Source organism: Netta rufina (assembly GCF_964035555.1).
Source record: "Netta rufina genome assembly, chromosome: 2".
Taxonomy (NCBI): Eukaryota; Metazoa; Chordata; class Aves; order Anseriformes; family Anatidae; genus Netta; species Netta rufina.
The window spans coordinates 28,677,518-28,697,066 of NC_140124.1; the positions used below are offsets into that span (position 1 = coordinate 28,677,518).

The 19,549-nt window shown below is 34.7% G+C and overlaps 1 protein-coding gene across 2 annotated transcripts in view; it reads left to right on the forward strand.

Moving 5' to 3' along the window:
- The window catches only part of PHF14 (PHD finger protein 14), a gene marked incomplete at its 3' end in the record, with an annotated part of 165,152 nt that overhangs the window by 116,875 nt on the left and 28,728 nt on the right, over window positions 1-19,549 (forward strand). For both annotated transcript variants that reach the window (XM_084282777.1, XM_084282778.1), the window contains exons 18-19: window positions 10,646-10,759; window positions 12,272-12,354. In XM_084282777.1, coding sequence (XP_084138903.1) covers window positions 10,646-10,759; window positions 12,272-12,343 — 186 coding nt within the window. The remainder of the gene's footprint in view (window positions 1-10,645; window positions 10,760-12,271; window positions 12,355-19,549) is intronic.

Below are 19,549 nucleotides of genomic sequence, written 5' to 3' on the forward strand. Positions count from 1 at the left end.
TAATATCTCACTGGAATGACTTATAGAGCTGTAGTTCTTTATGTTCTTCCTGGGTACAGCATAGACAGATCCTGTAACAAGCTCCTTGGTACAAAATAGTAAAGTATTTGGAATATAAATCCTTTCTGAAGTATCCTGGTTAATCTACAGTGGAGCATTTTACCCAGTGAACTGTTCTTACATGCAAAGCTACCTGCTTCAGCTAAAGAACAGTGAGATGGGTTAGGCAATCTCTTGATAAATACAATTTTTAACCTTCTTAAGCGGAAGAAGGAAGTCAACCAGGATTTGCATTATGATGGTTGAATGACTGACCAGTGAATTTAGGGCAGCAACCAAACCATCTGCTAGAAGTAAGGTAGGAAAGGTTTAAATGTGTTTATGTCTTTCTTTTTATTATTTGGAGGGAAAAGCAAACAACAACAAAACACAAAGCAAAACAACCACAGTGGGGCATTTAGACCCCAGACAGCTTTCAGTGCAGTGAATCTTAAGTTGAAACTCTTGATAGTCCAGTGTAATGTTGCTGAACTCTGACTAAAGGTGGCATTAAGACACTCTATTACTCTGAACATTTATTAACTTATTGACTAACTGAAATGGTTCTGCATGCTAGTGTGCTCATTTTCATGGATCTTAATCTGAGGTATTTTAGTGTGTATTTGTCTTAGCGTTTTGGTTAAGGTCAGGCATTCATTTTTGAAGCAAACCACCCAGTTGCTACCAATTACTGACTGGGCTTTGGTTCGTGTTATGGAGAGGTCTCAAGAGAATGCAAGCTCTGGGGTTCTTTCAGCAGACACCAGAGCTGGAGGTGGACATGCAGTCTCTATGCAGTAGCTTGTCTGACTGATCCCCAACACCACAACTCTTCTGTTGCACCACAGTAGTGCTGGTGCTGGTATGTCCTGACTCTTCCTGTGTGTTCTGCTGGGACTTGTAGTTGATTATTGACCTTTGCTCTTTTTTGGTCTTTTGATGAGGCTCGTAAATATCTAAACTTCAAAATACTTTAACTCATCCTGCCCATAATGTTCTAAATCTGGACTATTTAATTTCTTCCAACATGTGCTTTCTGGAGTCTTGTTCACATGTGCCATTCACATGGAAGGTGCGTGCTACCTTCCACAGATCTTTCTAGAGCCAGTCATGGTAGTCCTGGTTGTTTCAGGAGAGGCCTTGCCAGTGATTCAGAAGCTCTTTGCATTTCGGAAAATGTTCTCTGCTCTCTCACACAATGCTTGGGATTGTGGTGGTGTGGGCTGCTGCAGGGAAAGGTGACTCCATCCCAGACAGACCCAACACAAGGATCTATCTGGTATTCCACACATTGGAGAAAGGAGAAATACTTTTAAGGTTGATATATACGTTTAATGGAGGTATGAAGAAGCAACATCAAAAGAGAGTTGCTTAGGCATGAAGTGACTATTAAAATCACTCTTACGTTTGCTGTATCAAAGGGATTTCTGCTTTAGTTTTATTGACTACAAAAGCTATTTCATTCCCTTTTCACTAACAGATTTTGTGGAATTATGTATCAGTAGAGTCTCAAGGTAGAAAGCCTAAAATTTAATACACAGATATATGCTATTAGATTATTAATTTTAGTAATTTGTGTATTTGTATAAGCACTTCATGCAAAATGTTTTTAACTGAAAGAATCTGGTCCACAATGTTATTTAAGCAATTATACTGAAAACTAAGGGGCTTGGTGTTTTGTTTTGTTTTGTTTTTAAATATAGATGAGAAACAAAAAGGATTTCTGTCTTAAAAAATGAATAAATAAATAAATAAATAAAAATGTATGCCTCCTAGAACAAAGGACTAAGGTCAACATTGAGTTAATGTAGCCTCATCATTCTATATATCATTTTCAGTGTTTTTAATTAGGTAAGAATGAGGAATTTCTAGGCCTTTTTGAGGATGCTTTAAAGCAGCAGCACTGGGTTTGACCTTTTAGTTCCTGCAGGCTCAGCAAAAGATGGCTGATTAATGTCACATCAACTGGGCTGCTCCTTCCCTTTTTAGCAAATAGTCCCTTGTCAGTGTGGCTCAGTCTGACAGAACAAAACATCCTTGTTTTAGCTGGCTACTTTGCATTAATAAGAGTATGCCTCTCTATGAGTAGTTTAAACTTACATGGAAATTTTCTTTAATTACTGCAGTCTGCTGACCAGTGTGAATGAATAAATCAGGGGCACCCACAAAATAGAGTTCCTAACATACTTGTTTGAGGATTGTTAAAGGATATCTGTGAGGTTTTATCTTTTAATTTGGCACATTAAGATGTTACAACGAGATCTGAAAAAGAGGATATAAGAAATATTTTTATATGAATGCTCTTATATAGATGGATTGATTTTGTTTAACATATTTCATAGTATTGAATTAATGTTTTATTTCCATGCTTTACCAGTTGAAAGTAAAATACAGTACCTTTTGGGGATGAGGACCTAGAGAGAGAGAAACAGGATGGGGAAAATTAATGGGACTGCAAGAGAAGCCCTTGGCACAGAAGGGAAAATGTGAGCACACACACATTGTTATGAATGAGAAAATTCTACACGGAGGAATACACAAAAACTGACTCAGGAGAGAATAGAATGAATTTAAGCTTAGGGCTGTGGTAAGGTTGAAAGAAGGATGCGGAGGGCACACAGAGAGCCTTTCCCCAGAGCAGGACACTGGTTATGGAAAACCTCTGAAGTGCAGGCAGATAAGGATGCCATAAGAGGGAAGTTTAGGGAGCTATAAAACTTGCGTAATAAACTCAGACTGCAAGAATGATGTATTGTGTAATCCCTTTATTTTCTCTTGTTACTGGAGAAAAAATCTGGAAGTGGGGAGAGATGAAAACTAATTTTGATTTAATAAGTAGTCTGAAAATTTTGTGATGCTTTTGGTGATCACACATTTTAACATCTCTGTTTTGCGTTATGTTGGGAAAATCTGAACTTAAAGGAGCTGAAAAGCAAGAATCAGTACTGATGAAGATGTAAGAAGCTAAATAAATATTACTTAAAGGACATCTCAAAGGAAAAAGAAAAAAAAGCTCAGTGAATGTGCTGACCCTGTCTTGAGAATTAAGTTAGATGATACAATTTAAAGCTTTGTTCCAACATCTGACAGACGCACTCTGCATGCTGATGCATAATATCTGAAGATTGTGTGCTTGAAAAAAAGCTACGTTCTATTTTTGTTAGAATAAAGCAGCTGGTTTTTGAGCAAAGATCTTCTCAAGTGCCCAATCTTTTCAGGCAAAGTGTTAGCGAAGTATTGTGAGCAAATGTTGTGTACGCTTTCTTTCAAGCGGTGGAAGAAGGGAGAAGCAAACTGCTTGGACCAGAAATTGTGTGAATGGGCAGCTTGGCCTGAAGGGTGGAAGTAAGTTTGCTGCTGTGCCATACTGCAAAATGAATGGTGCTGGATTCCTGAATGTGGTCAATTTGTGCTCCAAGAGCTTGAAAAGTTTGGGGTGGCTTAAACATGACTTGAAAACAAATACAAGTGGAGTAAAGCTATCTTTTGGAGACACTGTATAAATATACTGCTGTGGTCAGTCCCAGACCATTGCTGAAGGAAAGAAATACCACTCATGGAAACAGAGAACTGCAAACCCGAATGTTGTCTTACACATGGAGCAATTGTAGTTGCAGCAGCTCCTTCCACAGCTAATAGCAGGTGTCTCTGGACATTTGTTGATCTGAAAATGTATTTTAAAGCTTAGGTGCAAAATACAAGTGTCTTTCTGTGAGTACACTGAAGTCTGCTGTTGCAAGTCGTATGACACGTGTAGCACAATGAGAGGCACGCATACTGTAGGTGCTTGTGATATGTTTGAGAATTTATTATGCAACTTTTGGTCTTATCTCTTTTAGAGAAAAAAAAAAAAAGGATGGGAGACATGTGAGCCGTACTGAATGGACATGGGGAAGATTAAATATCCTGATCTAACAGTAATAAATTGTGTATTGTCTTAAAGAGCTTTTAAAACTCTTTTAAAATTAGGATAAAAATAATTTTGGGGGCTATAATATATACTTCTATCCTAAATCATAATAAATAATATATATCAGAACAATACTTAGGAAGAAAGTGGTATCAGCAAAAAAGGAAAAGGTATTGAGTTACTGTTATATGCAATGATAATAGTGTAGTACAGCAGTATTGCCAGTATATTAATATCCTGCAAAAGGATAGTCAAATAAAATCTTTTGCTCTGGTACACCACATAATTACAAAGTTATCCAAAACATGGGAGATATAGCACAAGAAAAATAGATATTGGCTTTTTCCCTTTATTGAAGAAAGTCTAAAAATTTCTGGTGATACAAATAGATGCTTATATCATTATACTTTTTTTCTTTTTTTTCTTTTTTTTCTTTTTTGCCAATAGTTTGCACCACAGTGTATCTGTGATCAATGGTCGTAGTTTGTGACAGTAACAGGAAAGGGGTACTCCTTTGCATTATGTATAGGAGATGAGAGTACTGTCAACAACCTATATTTTCACGGTTAATTCTAGTTGTTTATTTTTATGTATTTTTATTAATTACAGTGCTTTAACATTCGGTTATTGAATTCAGAGACTTTTGAGGTCATAAAAGTGGGTACTGAAAGAGAACTTTTGAATGATGGGAGAGTAAAAGGAAAGTAATAATCTAGGAGAGTTTGATTTTATAAGTAGAGGTTTCAGTCCACAGAGAGGTAGGAATAGTATACTGGCTAATGGAAATGTGGAAAATTAGAAAGGGGAAACTAATTCAGATTCCAGAGGTTGGTGAGTGATGACATTTTCAAATAGTAAAATGTTCTGCTGTTTGCTGTTTCTATTTGCATATGATAAAGTTGGAAGAATAAACATGAAAAACATTATTTTGGGAGTGCTCTTTCTAGCTTTAAGAATGTGTAGATTAATGTTTGGTTTGGGGGTTGTTTTTTTTTCCAAACATATGACCTTATTTCTTTTAATACTTTGTTCAAACAGTTTTAATGAAAGCTAAGCAATAGTAGCATCTTTATTTTTATACAGTTGTAAAGGGAAATTGTGCTTTTACACGTGGAAATGTAGGCAGATTTCAAAGATGCAAGCTTGCTTTATCAGGGCTGTAGTTTTTAGAAAGTTTAGAAGGATAAGAAATTGAAACAGATTGGTATTTATTGGAAACTTTGTGTAACTTTACTGGTTCCTCTGTATTGCACAGAGTTTAATTAAAACAAACAAAGAAAAGGTGTGAGGCTAAAGAATGTAATTAAGATTCTGTACTTGGAAAATAGAGAATTATAAAAGGTTTTCCTTTGGTTTCTGCCTTTAAAAGAGGGCAGAGGGTTTAGATCCAGGTTCAGGTGTGTTGCATGAACTGAATGAGTTTCAGAGTCAGCTGAGAAGGAGAGGCTGTTGTGTTGACAGTGTATGCACACAGAAATCTTCGTCCCTTCCCAAGAGAAATAAAACATAGCCAAGGATAACACAAGAGTGTTGCTTCTGTGACTGGCAGTGCAGGAGGTTAGCACCTTAAAGGCTATGTTTGTAATTTTGTGTCTTTGGAGAGGACAGAGGAAGAGAGGAGATTGTCAAATATGAAAGAAAATTAACATGAGGAAAGTATCAAAATAGGAACAGAAAAGGGAAATGAAATTTTACAAATATGGAAAGGGGCTTTTAAAGCCTGTATTCTTTCCTCGTTAACCAGCGCAGAGTAAAATCCTATGAAAGACAAAGTAAGTAGATTGAGATAAAGAGTACATTCCTCCTGGGGCTTTACTTTGTCTTCCTGGGAACTGTGAAGAACTACAGATACCTTGTATTTACTAGATTTTACCATATTCTGACTAAGACTTCCCAAGTAAGCACCTGGGAGAACAAGGGAGGGCAAGTGCAGCTGGCTGCTAGGAGGGCATCTTCTGCCTCTTGGGCTGCAGAGGGACCTTGCTCTGACCCAGGAAGGCCAGGAAGATTACTAAGTGCAGTACTAAAGTGATGTTTGCAGAGGCTAAAAGCACTTTGGCACTTCAACAAAAATAGACTAATTTCTTCCCATAGTCCTTCAGCCTTAAGAAGCTGCCTTCATGTTTTAGAAGAGGCTTTTTTTTTTTTTTTTCTTCTTTCTCCTTTCCTTTTGTAAGTCTAAAGAGGGACAAATATTTCTACTTTGCTACTGTTAAAAGTCTTTGTTAGTAACTTTGGCTTCCAATTCATTACTGCAGTCATGTTTTCAGAGCCTGGTTTAAGAGATAAACCCTTTGCAAATGAAGACAGCATCCATTTTCTTTCTACCTCAGGCCACACAGAATTGATTGGGGTAATAAAATGACAGTACCATGTAATATACTGACGGCTCTTTAATTTGAAAACTAGTTCCAGGGTGATTCAAAGCTTGTTTAAAGCTAATTTATGGCTTGTGTAATTTTCAACTGGACCAAGGTACAGGATGACATGAAAACTGATGCAGAGTTAACATAATATATTCAAACCTGACAGCTTGAAATTATCTATAAAGGGTTTGGGTGATGTGAGTTGATGTGTTTGGGTTCTTTTGTTTTCTTTTGTTTTGTTTTAAAGTAACAATGGCAGACAAAGTAACTGATGCTCAGCTGATATGAATACCATTGTATGACACTGTTTTTCCATCTTGTTTCAAATGGATCTTCTTACATTTTCTAGCAAAGTATTTTAAGTATTTTTTTTTTATGAAGTTTATATAGTTTTCAATTTTCTTTGAAATCAGAGGCTGTGTAGAGCTTCCATTTTATGAGTTACATCTGTTGTGACTTTAACGTATATGGGTAAACACTATGACATTATTTTGTTTCTGTAGCATTCATTTTGAATATAACACTGGCAGTGTACATGTTTGAATATATTATCTGCAATATACATATAAAACACATATCTTTATGTATATATATGTGTGTATATATATATGTATATATATGTATATGTATGTATATATATAAAAAAATATATGTATATATATATTTAAAGTGAAATTTAATGGTCTGTTCTAAAAATAAATAATAATAATGAAGTAAAAATACTGAAGTCCTTGTATTAGGACTTCAAAAACAAATAAAATTAAGCATAGCATAAAATGTAAATATTTTCCTCTGAAATCTATCACTTTTTTGTAGCTCACACATGAAATCCCCATCTGGTCTGTATACACTATTGATTTTTCGTTGTGTTGTTTCAGTGATACTTCTGCACAGCAAAGGAAAAAACTAAAAGAAGAATGTTTACTTCTATTACAGTAGATGCAAATAACAAGTGTGCCTAACAGCTTGAAAGGGAGAAAAAGACTGGGTATTTTGAAGGAATTGCATTACACTTGGATACATTTTTGATTTCTCACCTCTCACCATTCATTATCACTTTTGATCTCTTATAGCCTTAATTAAATTAATAATAATAATAATAATAATGATAAATGCTGAAGGTCCAAGACTCCAAATTGAGCCAGCCACCAGCCATTCCACTGAAGCCACCACCATTTTGTGTCTGCTGCTAAGGAGGGTTTACTCTAATGTCATGACTCTAGCATGCATGTTCCATCCCAGGACCAGAAGATCCAATTTGTTATGTGTTTGTATGAACATGTAATTCAAATGCTTTTTTTTTTTTTTTTTTTTTTTTTCTAGATCTCTTTGAATCAAGCTAATGCTGCTGCGGTATCTTAAATTGCATGAATATTTAGGTCATATGAAAATAGACATAGTTCAAAGCAGAGCTGTCTTTCTTGAATAAACGTAGAAGAATGTCGACACATTTCATGTTTCCTCTTTAAAGTTTCATAAATTCAAGAAAATTATGTTCTGAGGAGCTTTGTTCAAAATCAGAATTTTGCAGGAAAAAATATAATTACTACATTAGCATTCTGAGTTTATTTGTTTATGGTGTACTTACATTTTCATAAAGAATGTCTATATTTTCAGGAAACTGGAAGTACCACTTAATAGTGTTTTTCCCCATTAGTTATTGATTAATATAGTTAAACATTGTGATTTGTTAGAAAGCTTCGTGTTGACCTGACTTGAAAATGCAGTTAAGTTATATAGGGTGGAAATATTATAATATTTTAATGAAATGGGAAGGGCTTAGGCACCAGAAAGGTTGTGTACCAAATCATTTATTGTGTCATTTACACATCCATGAACAGTCTTTCACTGCTACAGTTGAGGCTTACAGATCAACAAGTGCAAATATTTTTGCAAAGTTGACCCAGTGTATTATGATATAAATAATAAGGGGGGAAGACAAAAAAAATAAAAATTGAAGTACATTTTTTTTTCATTTACCACTTCTTCAGTAAAATAGCTGTTTTGTGTCAGTGATACAAATTGTATGCCTTCCATTTACAGAAGTAAACAATGCTAATAACTTTTAAGGTGATTTTATTTGTCTGAGTGCAAGTTACCATAATTGGTTACTAGTTCATTTGACCATGCACTCAGAAGACACCAAGAAGAAGCTTTATGAAAGTTCTCACTTGCACCTTGCAACATTTTTGTCATTGTACCTTACATGAATGGGTCACATTCCACTTACTGAAATGTTTATTTCCAAAAGCTGTACTTCACGTGTTGCTGAACTAGTCTAGAACATAGATTGCTTTTCATACAAAAGCTCAGGCTCTGCACAGTTTTTCTAAGTGACACAGCAGTGTGAAAAGAGATAGTGAAACCATTGTAACTGGAACAGAAGTGATTTATTTGATCTGTTTTTGAATAACAAAGTAAATCAGGTTTCCATCCATCTCCTTAAAAATTGATGTATTGTATTAGCCCTATATTAGTTTCTTAAGAGAACTATTGAGAAGGATGGACGAGCTGGTCAGGAAGAAGATATTCAGGACTTGATTATGGGGGGGGGGGAGGAGGAGGGAGGAGGAGAGCATCTGTGATGTGCTGCTCTTGTTGAAGCAAAATAAATGAAACAAGAATATATATTTACCAAATTACTGCTGCTCTGACCATTTTTGAAACCCATTGTTTCAAAAAAACATAAGTAACAAAAAACAACGTTGCCACCATTATCTGGCAACGGGTGATAGCAACATAATAAAAGTTTTCTTAGGCACAAAAGACAGGCAGAATTCAAGGAGAGAAATCGCTGAACCAAAGAATTTAGACAAGTACATCATTTTCTTTCAGCAGATGTGGTTGTTACTTTTGTTTTTGCAAGCAGCACAGGAGAGCTTCTGGAAACATACTGAGCTGATAAATTGCGTGGCAATGATTTAACTTTCTAGTCCTCAAGGAGAAAACAAAATAGCACGGTTCAGTACTTTGAGTCAGTTTGTGGCTAATTGGGCCAACATGAAGAGAGAGTCTTTTCCTTGTAGTTATCGTGACACTGAACTTTAAACTTAAAGTGATGGGCCACAGGATGGGCCAGAATAATCTAAGTCACAGAGAGGTGGTGCTAAAAGAAAGTCATAAAGAGCTTTATTTGAAATAGTTAAGCTTAGTAGGTTTTTGTTGTGGTTGCTGTTGTTTTTATTTTACAGGAATTCACCTGAAAAGTTATATGAAATAGAGATACTAGAGAATACCCCCAAGACCCATAGACTTTTTTCCAACTTTCTAGCCTCTAGCAACCCCCTCCATGTATTCTTTTGCAATGTCTGGTCTGTCCTGTGATTCTCAGTAGTGGGTGTTGGGCCACAGCTTTGTCCCTTCCAATAGTCCAAACATAGACATTGGGCTAAAATGCAAGTGCTCAATATTATTAGTACAAAATTTGAATTTACATTATAGAAGTTGTCATGTCAAAAACTTAATAATGAGCTTTGCAGCTTGCAGTTTCCGAAAGTATAATCTCGATTTCCTTGCAATTAATGACTGTAGAGAGAAAGTGATACATCAAAAGCACATATTCTGCTTGCTAAGCAATGACAACTAAAATATCTTCTGTAATGAGCATTACAAGCATAGTAGAGATAGTACCGATTAATGGATTTTTTTTCTCCATAGTAAAATATCTCAATCTATGCAGTTATCAAAACCACTGTGTGAAGCAGTGGAGGTATTAAAGTGATTTTTATTTTGACTAATCTATTCTAGTCACATTACATTGTAAATTCAATGTAAAGGTAATTTAGAAAGGAGAATGTTAACTACTTAAGTGGTTTTATTTTACTTATTTGACTGTAGTGTTGAAGTTGACAGTCATCTACTACCTTCTCTAGCTTTACCAGTTTTCTCTGCTATATCAGTTTACAGCAATCGATAAAATACATTTGTGTGGGGTTGTTCTAGCATGGTCAAGGTTGTTTTGCAGAAATCTCTTATCTTCAATAAGGGGATGAAATGTAGGTTTCCCTTCCATGCAGTTTAGGAGCAGGGGTAGGTATGGGCAAAACAAGCATGCTTATTCAGAACTTTACAATTCTGAAATGCTATATAGCTATTTACTAAGGCTTAAAATGTTCTTATGAAGAAAGTATTACCATTTTAAGAGAAAGCATATGGCAGATGTTTTTGCCTCTGGGGTTAAACTAGTTGCCCAGTGTAAAAATGAGTTTTTAGACTTCAAGTATTCTCTGTTTTCCTGTGCTCAGAGCACAGCTCCTCTGAGAACTCTCTCTATCCTGGAGTACCACATCAACACGCTGCTGAGGGGTCTATTTGTCTCTGTTGCCCTCAGGACTCCGAGCCGTCAAATGAGGTGGTCTCAGAGGCCCCAGGTAATGTGGTACCCTCTACCTCAAGAAGTAGCTCTGAAGAGCTGGTATCGGTGGCACAGAAACATCCAGAAGAGGTAGGACCATCTGTGTCTATTCTATTCCAAGATTAACTGTTTGGGGATACTCATTTGCCTCTGTTTTTCATGCTTTCTTCATACTAGCAACTTTCTAAAGCTAAAGCTCAATCTTATCCTCTCACACCACTGACACATCAGGCCAAGGTAAATTTTAGGACCTTGATTATATAAGCCAAGTATATTCCATCTACTGCATTTTAAATGATGTTTCTTATTATCAGTGATTGGAAAACTATATTTTTTTTTTGTTCCAATCTTTCACACATCCATAACATTGAGGGGAATTCTGTTGATTTGAGCAAATTAAGCTTTACAAGACTAAAGAAACAGAATCTGTAATTAATTATAAGTAGATATAAAGCTTTTGTCATCCTAAATTAAATGCAGCTAACTGCTGGGTTGGACAAATGAAAGGCCCTTGGTAATATTATTGTGCCTATCATTGTGACCTTTTTTTCTGAAAAAAATTATACTAGATGCTAATGATGCTAATGTGGCATAAGGCCATACTCCCTGTTGTTATAAGAAAAGGTGCTGACTTGTAAGGTAGTTCTACAACACAGCTAATGACTGACTTTTTTGGTCCTTGCAATTCATACTTGTCAGAGTACACCATAGCTGGAGAAGAGGTTGTCAGCAGACTTCCAGCTTCACTTTATGATGAGAATCATCCTTTCAGGGAACCATTGTTATCTTTAAATCAACCCTTTCTGAGAGAAGTCTTTCACATGGAGTAGCCTTAATATTCTTGGTCTTGGCTTCCTCAATTACTGTTGTTTTTAAAGACATGCCAAGTACCAGGTAATGTAAATACTGTTGTTTTTCTCAGATTTTCTTTCACTATATTTTTCCCAATAAAGGAGAAAATGAAATATTACCAATAGGAAACACAACTCTCTTACAGTGCCATTCATTGTTTCTCTAGTGCAGCCTTAAGATAATTATCAAATTCTTTTATGAATTTCTCCTTTCCTCTGAGTCTTGTCACTTTGTTTGAAGAAGAGACAAATTCTTAGTACAAGGCTGGGAGAATTCTTAAGAGTATATTCTGGTACTTCACTTAAGGTGTTTCACGTTATTTTGGAGTATCACCGCATACTCAAGTTATCACATGTAAGCAGTCCTGATGATAGAGTGACATAAATTTTTAGTAATGCCTTTGTATATTTTCCTGAGTTGCAAAGGGAGCTTAGTCCATGGGTTCTGGCTCCTAGTTTTCAGCTTTTCCAACTTACCTCAATTTTAGCCTGTGTGGAATACAAACAACTAAACTGTGGGGGAGAGATCCTGAGGAAATATCAGAGAACTGAAAGATGGGAATGCAGCTCTTGAATTTGAGTAGATATCTCAGTTTATGGTGAAGCTGTTTAGCTGAACATGGGGTCATAAAGTATTTATTATATGTGTTTTATAACAGAATGAGACTTTATCAAAAAAAAAAAAAAAAGTTACCGCAGTTTATATCAAAACAGAGGTGAGTTAGAAAGAGTTTTGTGGTTGGATTTGCAGGGAACCTTGAGAGGGGAGCACCAGTACGTTGAATTTCCAAATTCAGAATCCACCAGGAAACAGCCCGCCTAAGTTACATGGGGGTAAGTCAGCATGGTAAACAAATGCGTGTGAATTACACTTTAAAAAACCTGCCTCTAACAACAACAAAAGTGTTTGCAGAGCTTTACTCAACAAATTCCTTTTTAAATCTTCTTTTTATCTGAAGTCTCTTGGTACACCAGTCCCTTGTATTCTTTTAGTGTTTGCTTAATTACTTAATATTCAGAATTAACTGTAGCTGTTAGCTGATGCATTATTAGTGTAATAATTTTTTTCTCATCTGAATTTGACCCATCAGTACTGGTGAGAAGGCAGTTAAGGGAATGTTCAAGTACAGCCATGGAAAAGGGAAGCAGGAAAGAAGTTTAAAAGTAAAATAGCTGTCAGACTAAGGATTTCAGGAAAGTGGGGTGGATGGGAATTTTGAAAGAAGGATATATAAAGTGACATTCAAAAAAGTATTTCAGATTTGCAAACGTGAGAACAATTTATAGTAGCAGGAAATCAGGAAAATCCCATAAGTCGCTGCATTCGTTTGTATAATCCATGTCATTTTCTTGCTTACAGTTTCTTTTTCTTAAGATTCGCAGTCCGAATCTTACACACAGTTACTTGTGTCATCAGTTTTAACTTTGTGTGATGCCTTGTGGTCACTCAGATGAGGCTTTGCTTTGCTTCTCCAGTTGTCTCTGCTAGTGGTTGAAAGGTTGAATTTTGAGCTGTTTCTCCACAGCTGCTGTTACTCAGCAGGAGGGCAGGATGGATCCTGCTCCTGTTACTGCTCCCCTTCTTCCCAGCCTCTTCTCATGCTCTGAAATCACGTGTAACTGGGGGAGAAAGGGACAGTGTCCAGATGGACATACAACGTGGCATATAACAAAAGTCAGTGCATCAATAATTAGCATGTTGGGTGTTTACGTTTTACACCTGTGAAAGTTTTGTACCTGTGAAGGATTCAGGAAAGTGAGTGTATTCATTAGTGTCCTTCAGGTGTGGTAACACTTTGGCTTATAAAATAACCAAACCATATTTAAAGTTAGAAAGATACCTTACCCTGTGTTTTCAAAACCTGTGCAATCCCCCATAATCAGAATTTAATTTTTATAGATTTGAATGCTTGGATGATTTGAATTACTATCCATACTAAAGTAAGAAAGTTACCTGTGTGATTGATGAGTCAATGTTGTATGTTTTTATTGTAATTTTTAATAACTAGCATCCAACAGTGAAATTGAAAGAAAAATTCAGCGCATTTGAAAGGGGACAGATGTGTGCTATCTGAATTTCAGTGTCACTTAATTAGACCTTCTTTCCAGTTTCTTAGGGAACTGTAGAAAAACTCTGCTTTTCATAAAATGTTATACTCAACTACATAGTTTTCAAATTTATAATTTTTAAATTACATAGGAATTTTGTCTCCACAACCATTTCAATATTCAGTACCTCACTATTGTTAGTATACCCTGAGTCAATACATTGAATTATATCTCTGATACCACACATTCTTTACCATTAACTAATGAAAGAAATATCTCTGCAAATGTTAAGATTCAGAGTTTTTAAAATACACAAATGCACTTGCTTAAATAACAATGTAATTGTTCAATAAAATTCAAAGGCGAAGAAATTACATTTCATGACCCTTACACCCCCCCCATTTGGTGGGGTCACTTGCATTGTTCATCTAGCAGTTGCAGTATATTTAGTAAATATATACATTTTTTAGATGAATATGCAATCACACTGAAAAAAAGTGAAGGTTTGTTGTTAAAGTAATTTTACTTTTTTTTTATTTATATATATATATGTATATATATATAGTTTTATAGTGGCTAAAGAGCAAGACTGATGGGTATTACTCTAGTATTTTGATACCATTTCTTATAAGCAACACTTTATTCTACTGGGAGTGAGAATCAGGAGTTGGTTATCTAACTAAGAAGAGACTAGTTTTGACAGTTCCCTTAAACCTGAGTCTCATAAAAGGCATATCTTCATCTTTAATTAGAGGTAAAATAGAAATGCGTGAGTTATGTGTATTAATTTCCTTTGCTGATCCACTGGCAAATCAATTAATCATGTTTTAATCGTGTAAGCCTAGAGGCTAACAGAGCTAGTCTTTTGGAATGGCTGTGTTACTAGAGCAGTATGGATACAGATGAAATGCTGTGTGATTCTTTGTAAGAGATTTAGTTCTGTTAGAAAATAAATAAATAAGAATAAAACAACCAGCCAATAAAAAAATAATAAACCAACCAGCCAATAAAACAACCCTTCCTCCCCAAATCATATGGAACACTTTAGGGTAAAATATGAATGACATCACTGTATTGTATGAACATGAATAGCCCATGTATCTGTGTTGCTATCTAAGTGCTGTACTACAGTACTTACAGTACAGTAAGTGCTACAATAGTGCAATATTTTGGGAGTCTGAATTAAAGAAGGATTAAGACAGGTACTATCTTATAGTACTATATATTACTGAGTACCTAATAGATAGGTACTATTATTAAGCTTTTAGTGCTTGCCCTATATCTGGAGAGTGCACAGACTTTTTTTTCCATTACTAGTGAACAGCTGTGTTTTGTTCTACAGGAAAAGATGTGTGCCACACTTAGGACATCTGACATTAGTTGTAACGATAGTTCAAGCAGTTTACAAGTTCAACGTGAAATCATTACATTATTCTCAGAAATTCTGGGGGAACCAGATGCAAAGGGAGCATTTCTTAATTTTTATGAACACAATTTGCATCTGTTTTTTTTTTTTTTTTTTTTTTAATTCTTTCCTTGATGTCTGGATAAAACATTTGTCCAACAAGTCCTATTGACACTTCAAGTTAGTACTAAAACAGATTATTTTTTAATAACCCCAAACCATAAACTTATTCAGCAAAGCATCCAGTCCATCTTTATGCTTTTTTTTTTTTTTTTTTTTTTTTAAATATATATATACTAAGGTGTTTTCTTTTTAAGCAAAGTAAGATGTGACATGTTCTGAAAGAACTGAATAAAAGTGTAAAGACAGGTAAAGTCTTTACATGGTAAAGACTGTAGTAGTGCTCATGTGATATTTTCTCTATCTGAAGTTACTAGAAGACTGTTAAATAACTGGATTTCCATCTTTCATTTTTCCTTTCAATAACTCAATCATCTTGTAGAATACACATTGGCAAGAACCTGGAAGATGATTTGTAGAGAACACAAGAAAATATTAGAGAAATATATTTATATATTATCTGTCTGTGTAAATACAAATCTGTTATGCTTGCACTTATGAAAAAAAAAAAAAAGTGCTTTTCTAAACTTCATAGATATAACCATAATTTCCCTCTGTTCCAAGTAGCTGATAACTTGAACTTATTCAACAAAAGAATTGTCAGACAGTTTTTGCTATAAATATGTTGTTCTTGACACACTGTTAATTGGAAAAAAAAAAAAAAAGTTACACACACAGAATGGGTTGGACTACAGATTTACTCTTGAACCCTAATTTTTTTTGTTTAACTTTTAAAGTGCTCAGAAAAGTAATTGGAAACTTCCATGCTGTATGGACCTAGCAGATGCTTTCTGAAGAAAAATCACACATGCTAATATACTAATTATTCTATATCATAGACTATTCTCCATTATATTAGAAGTCATAGGCCTGTGATTTTGGAACACAAGCTGATTTATGCTCTGGACCTTTTCATCATCCTGAGGTCAGGACATGCAACATCATTTTGTGCAACTTCATAAATTCTACATGGCATAGTTTAAGAAAGAGAAGAACACATAGCATCTGTGTAATCCCCTAGCAGACATAGGATTGGTCCTGTTGGTGTATTTCTTAGTACTTTATTCTGGTTTTAAAAGTTCTGAGTAGTTTCCACACTTGCAGAGCCTTTTCCTTTACACTTGTGTTCAAATCATCTTACAGAAGTGCCCCCACCTTCTTTGTTTTCTTTGTGTTGCAACAAAGAATTGCAGTGGATTACAGACCTAGAATTCCTATGCATTTAGAATATTTTCTGGACCTAAATCAGGTTAATTACAGAGAAGACTGAAATTTGATTAGTTGGCTGAAATTTGGCTATTTGACATATGGTCCTGATGTCAGACAATGGTTTTCAACCATCAGACTCATTTGTTTAACAGAAGAGATCAGTCACCTGTTCAGATCATTTGGTTTGTTTGATTTTACTTTTTATGCTTCTACAAGTAATTATTATTATTACTGTAGTTCTCATTAATATTTTATAGCAAAATTGCTAAGCCACATGACTAAGAAAGCCTTAGAGTCTAACTGTGTTAAAAGTGAATTAATAATAAGCAGATATGAGAGCATAATACCTTTGGCTACTGAAGTGATTCCTCTGTAAAATAAACTGGGAAATACAGTAGGCATGCAAATGCTCTGAAGTTAAGAATTCACATTTTCCATCCAATCTTTTCACAGGACTGTTTTATGTAATCTTCTTAATAAAGAAACATAAAGGTTGCAAGATGGCTGGAAAATGTTGTCACACAGTTCTGCTTTTGAAGTCAATTTTTTATGTATGTATATTTAAGCTGTAAATGTCTTTATAGAATGAGGCCTCCTCTTGGAAAAAGATTATTAACTTAAAAAATGAATTAGGTCTGTTTAAAATTTCCACAAATCCAAGATATTTTTCTTTATTTAACCTTTTCACAGTCTCTGCCCTTCTTTAAAGTACATTTAGTCCTGTATCATCTGTTACTCAGGAAGGTATTTAATACATGACTTGGCATCATTTGCATTATACAAGAAGATTAACTTTACAAGCTCTGCTGTTAATCTGAGTAGCTCTACATATTGACCTATGAAAGAACATAATTAAGTTAGCTTAATTAAGTTAATTAATTGTTACACTCTGATGAACTTACTATTGAGAGGAAATTAAAGGCAAATAGAAAATGGCATTCATTGGTTTAAAGTAATATTTTAAAGGATTTTGCAAAGATACATTATATTTATATGATGAAACTATCTATTGTGTAATAACCAAAGCAGAAGCAATTAAAAATGTCAAAAGCTAAGAATCCCTGCAGTATTCTCTTTTATTGCCTGACAGTCAGACATATTTCTAAAAGCAATAAAGAATCCATGCTAGAAATTTAAAAAATAACTTTTTTTTTTTTTTTCCAGTACCAAAATAATTGAATTCAGAAACTTACAGCACTCTCTACATATGGACTATAGAGAAAAGCGCACTATAGAAGTTAGATAAATTAGATAATCCGCTATCAGACTTTCCTCTGGGGGAGGGAAAAGGGGGAAGGACTGAAAGAAACCACATAGCAGCAAGCAGTACCTAGGCAAAAGTGCATATCTGCAGGTCACCATAAGAAAGTCTTTCTGATGGTGATGAGGTAAAGGAGAAAGACTCCTGGAATTTTCTGTCAGCTCTACTTGTTTTGTAAAGTGTGTCTGCAAGTTTGCTTCAGGAAAACATGCAGGGGTACAGCAAGAGTCTTGCATATGGGCAGACCCTCCACGTGACTTGAACATCCAGGATGCATTCATCAGTCTTGATACATACTGATGTGTACATTGGAGATCATCAATTCAGAGTAGCCGTAATTAATAAAAAGTAACAGAAAAATGATGAAATATGCAAAAAATGTAACAATATATGCTGCTAAATAAGCAGTTCGATAATCTGTGAGATTCATTCATTTTAACATGTCTTTAGTTTGAAATTAGTGTGTGAATAATTATTAGTTATCTAATTCTATTTCCATGTCATCGTTTCCCCTGATGTATAAATACTCTGGATGGCATCCTTAGTAATTTTAGGATGTCATGCTTACTTTCCGTTTTAAAAATGACTATTTAAGTCAAGTGAAAACAGTATTATCCCTGAAGTGTTATTCTTTGGCATTTTCAGATAGTATGAAAGGGTCATTGATCTGTGGATACATTCTTTGGAAAAATAACAGCATTAAAAGTGGAAAGCCAATGGCATTTAGAATTACTTGTGTACAAATTTATATTCATATTCTGAATACAGATGAGTTGGAAATAGATTCCTTCAAAGAGAGAAAAAAAAAAAAAGACAAAACAAACAAACAAACAAAAAAAACACCCACTAACTTTCATTGAATTATACTAGCTTCTTTTTTATTTGAGAAACTACCTGAAATACTCTTTAAAATGGATAGGAAACAAACAAACAAATTACAGACATTGTATATTTAAAACATTGTTTTTACTTAACACATTGTCCACAAAAAATTGTTTCATTTTTTGTAAATTAAGTTTGAAGTTTACATGTTATATTTTGTCACTGTAAAAGTGTTGTATTATGTTAATCAATCGGCTATATTTTAAGAAGAAATAAAAAAAAAAAAAAAAAAAGAAAGGAAAAGGAAGGAAAGAAGGAAGAAAGGAAGGAAGGAAGAACAGTTTTAATTTCAGCTTAAACTACATAAATCATAAAATATATTTTTTGGCTAGGGGAAGATAGTGGGAAATGTAATGAAAAATTAAAATTAAGCAAACTCCAAGTAAGATTTTAACTAAGAAATGTTCAACTAAGAAATTTTAACTAGAAAATAGCAGCAAGTTGTACAAGATGAAGGTCTGTACCCAGAGGCTGTATATTTTGCTAGCTGTACTGGTGTCAGTGGGCTTGAGTGTACCTATGTGTGCTATCTGTCCAGCTGTGACTGGATGTTTTGAGATGTTCATGGAATGGCATGATACCTGGTCACGTAAGTTACTGTTGTCATTTGCTGAGTGGTATGTGTGATGTACAATTGAAATTCCTTCCTGGAGGGAAGTAAATTTATAACTCCTTTTTCAATATCTAGTGTACACATCCTTAGCCTGCCCTCCCTCCCTCCCTCCTTCCCTTCTTTCTTCCCTTTTTCGTTTTTCTTTCTCTCTCTCTCTCTTTTTCTTTCTTTCTTTTCTGAATGATTTGCTATCTTCTCTCTTATCTGTAATATTTGAATGAAAAATTAAACAAATACATTCTCTGATCATTGTATGCAGTGTAAACATAAGATTTCACATAGCGCTATATAAACAAAGCAGTGATCATTTTTCTAGATCATATATAATCTCAGAAATTTTCTTCTTTATTTTAATATGACAGGTTGAAAATATCATTAGAATACTCAAGTTATTATAGTCGAGATTTTGAATAATGAAGCTTGAGCACAGTTGAAAATTTCAATGTCTTCTTTATGGTAGTGAAGATAAGCAGAGGTCACTCAGAAGTCA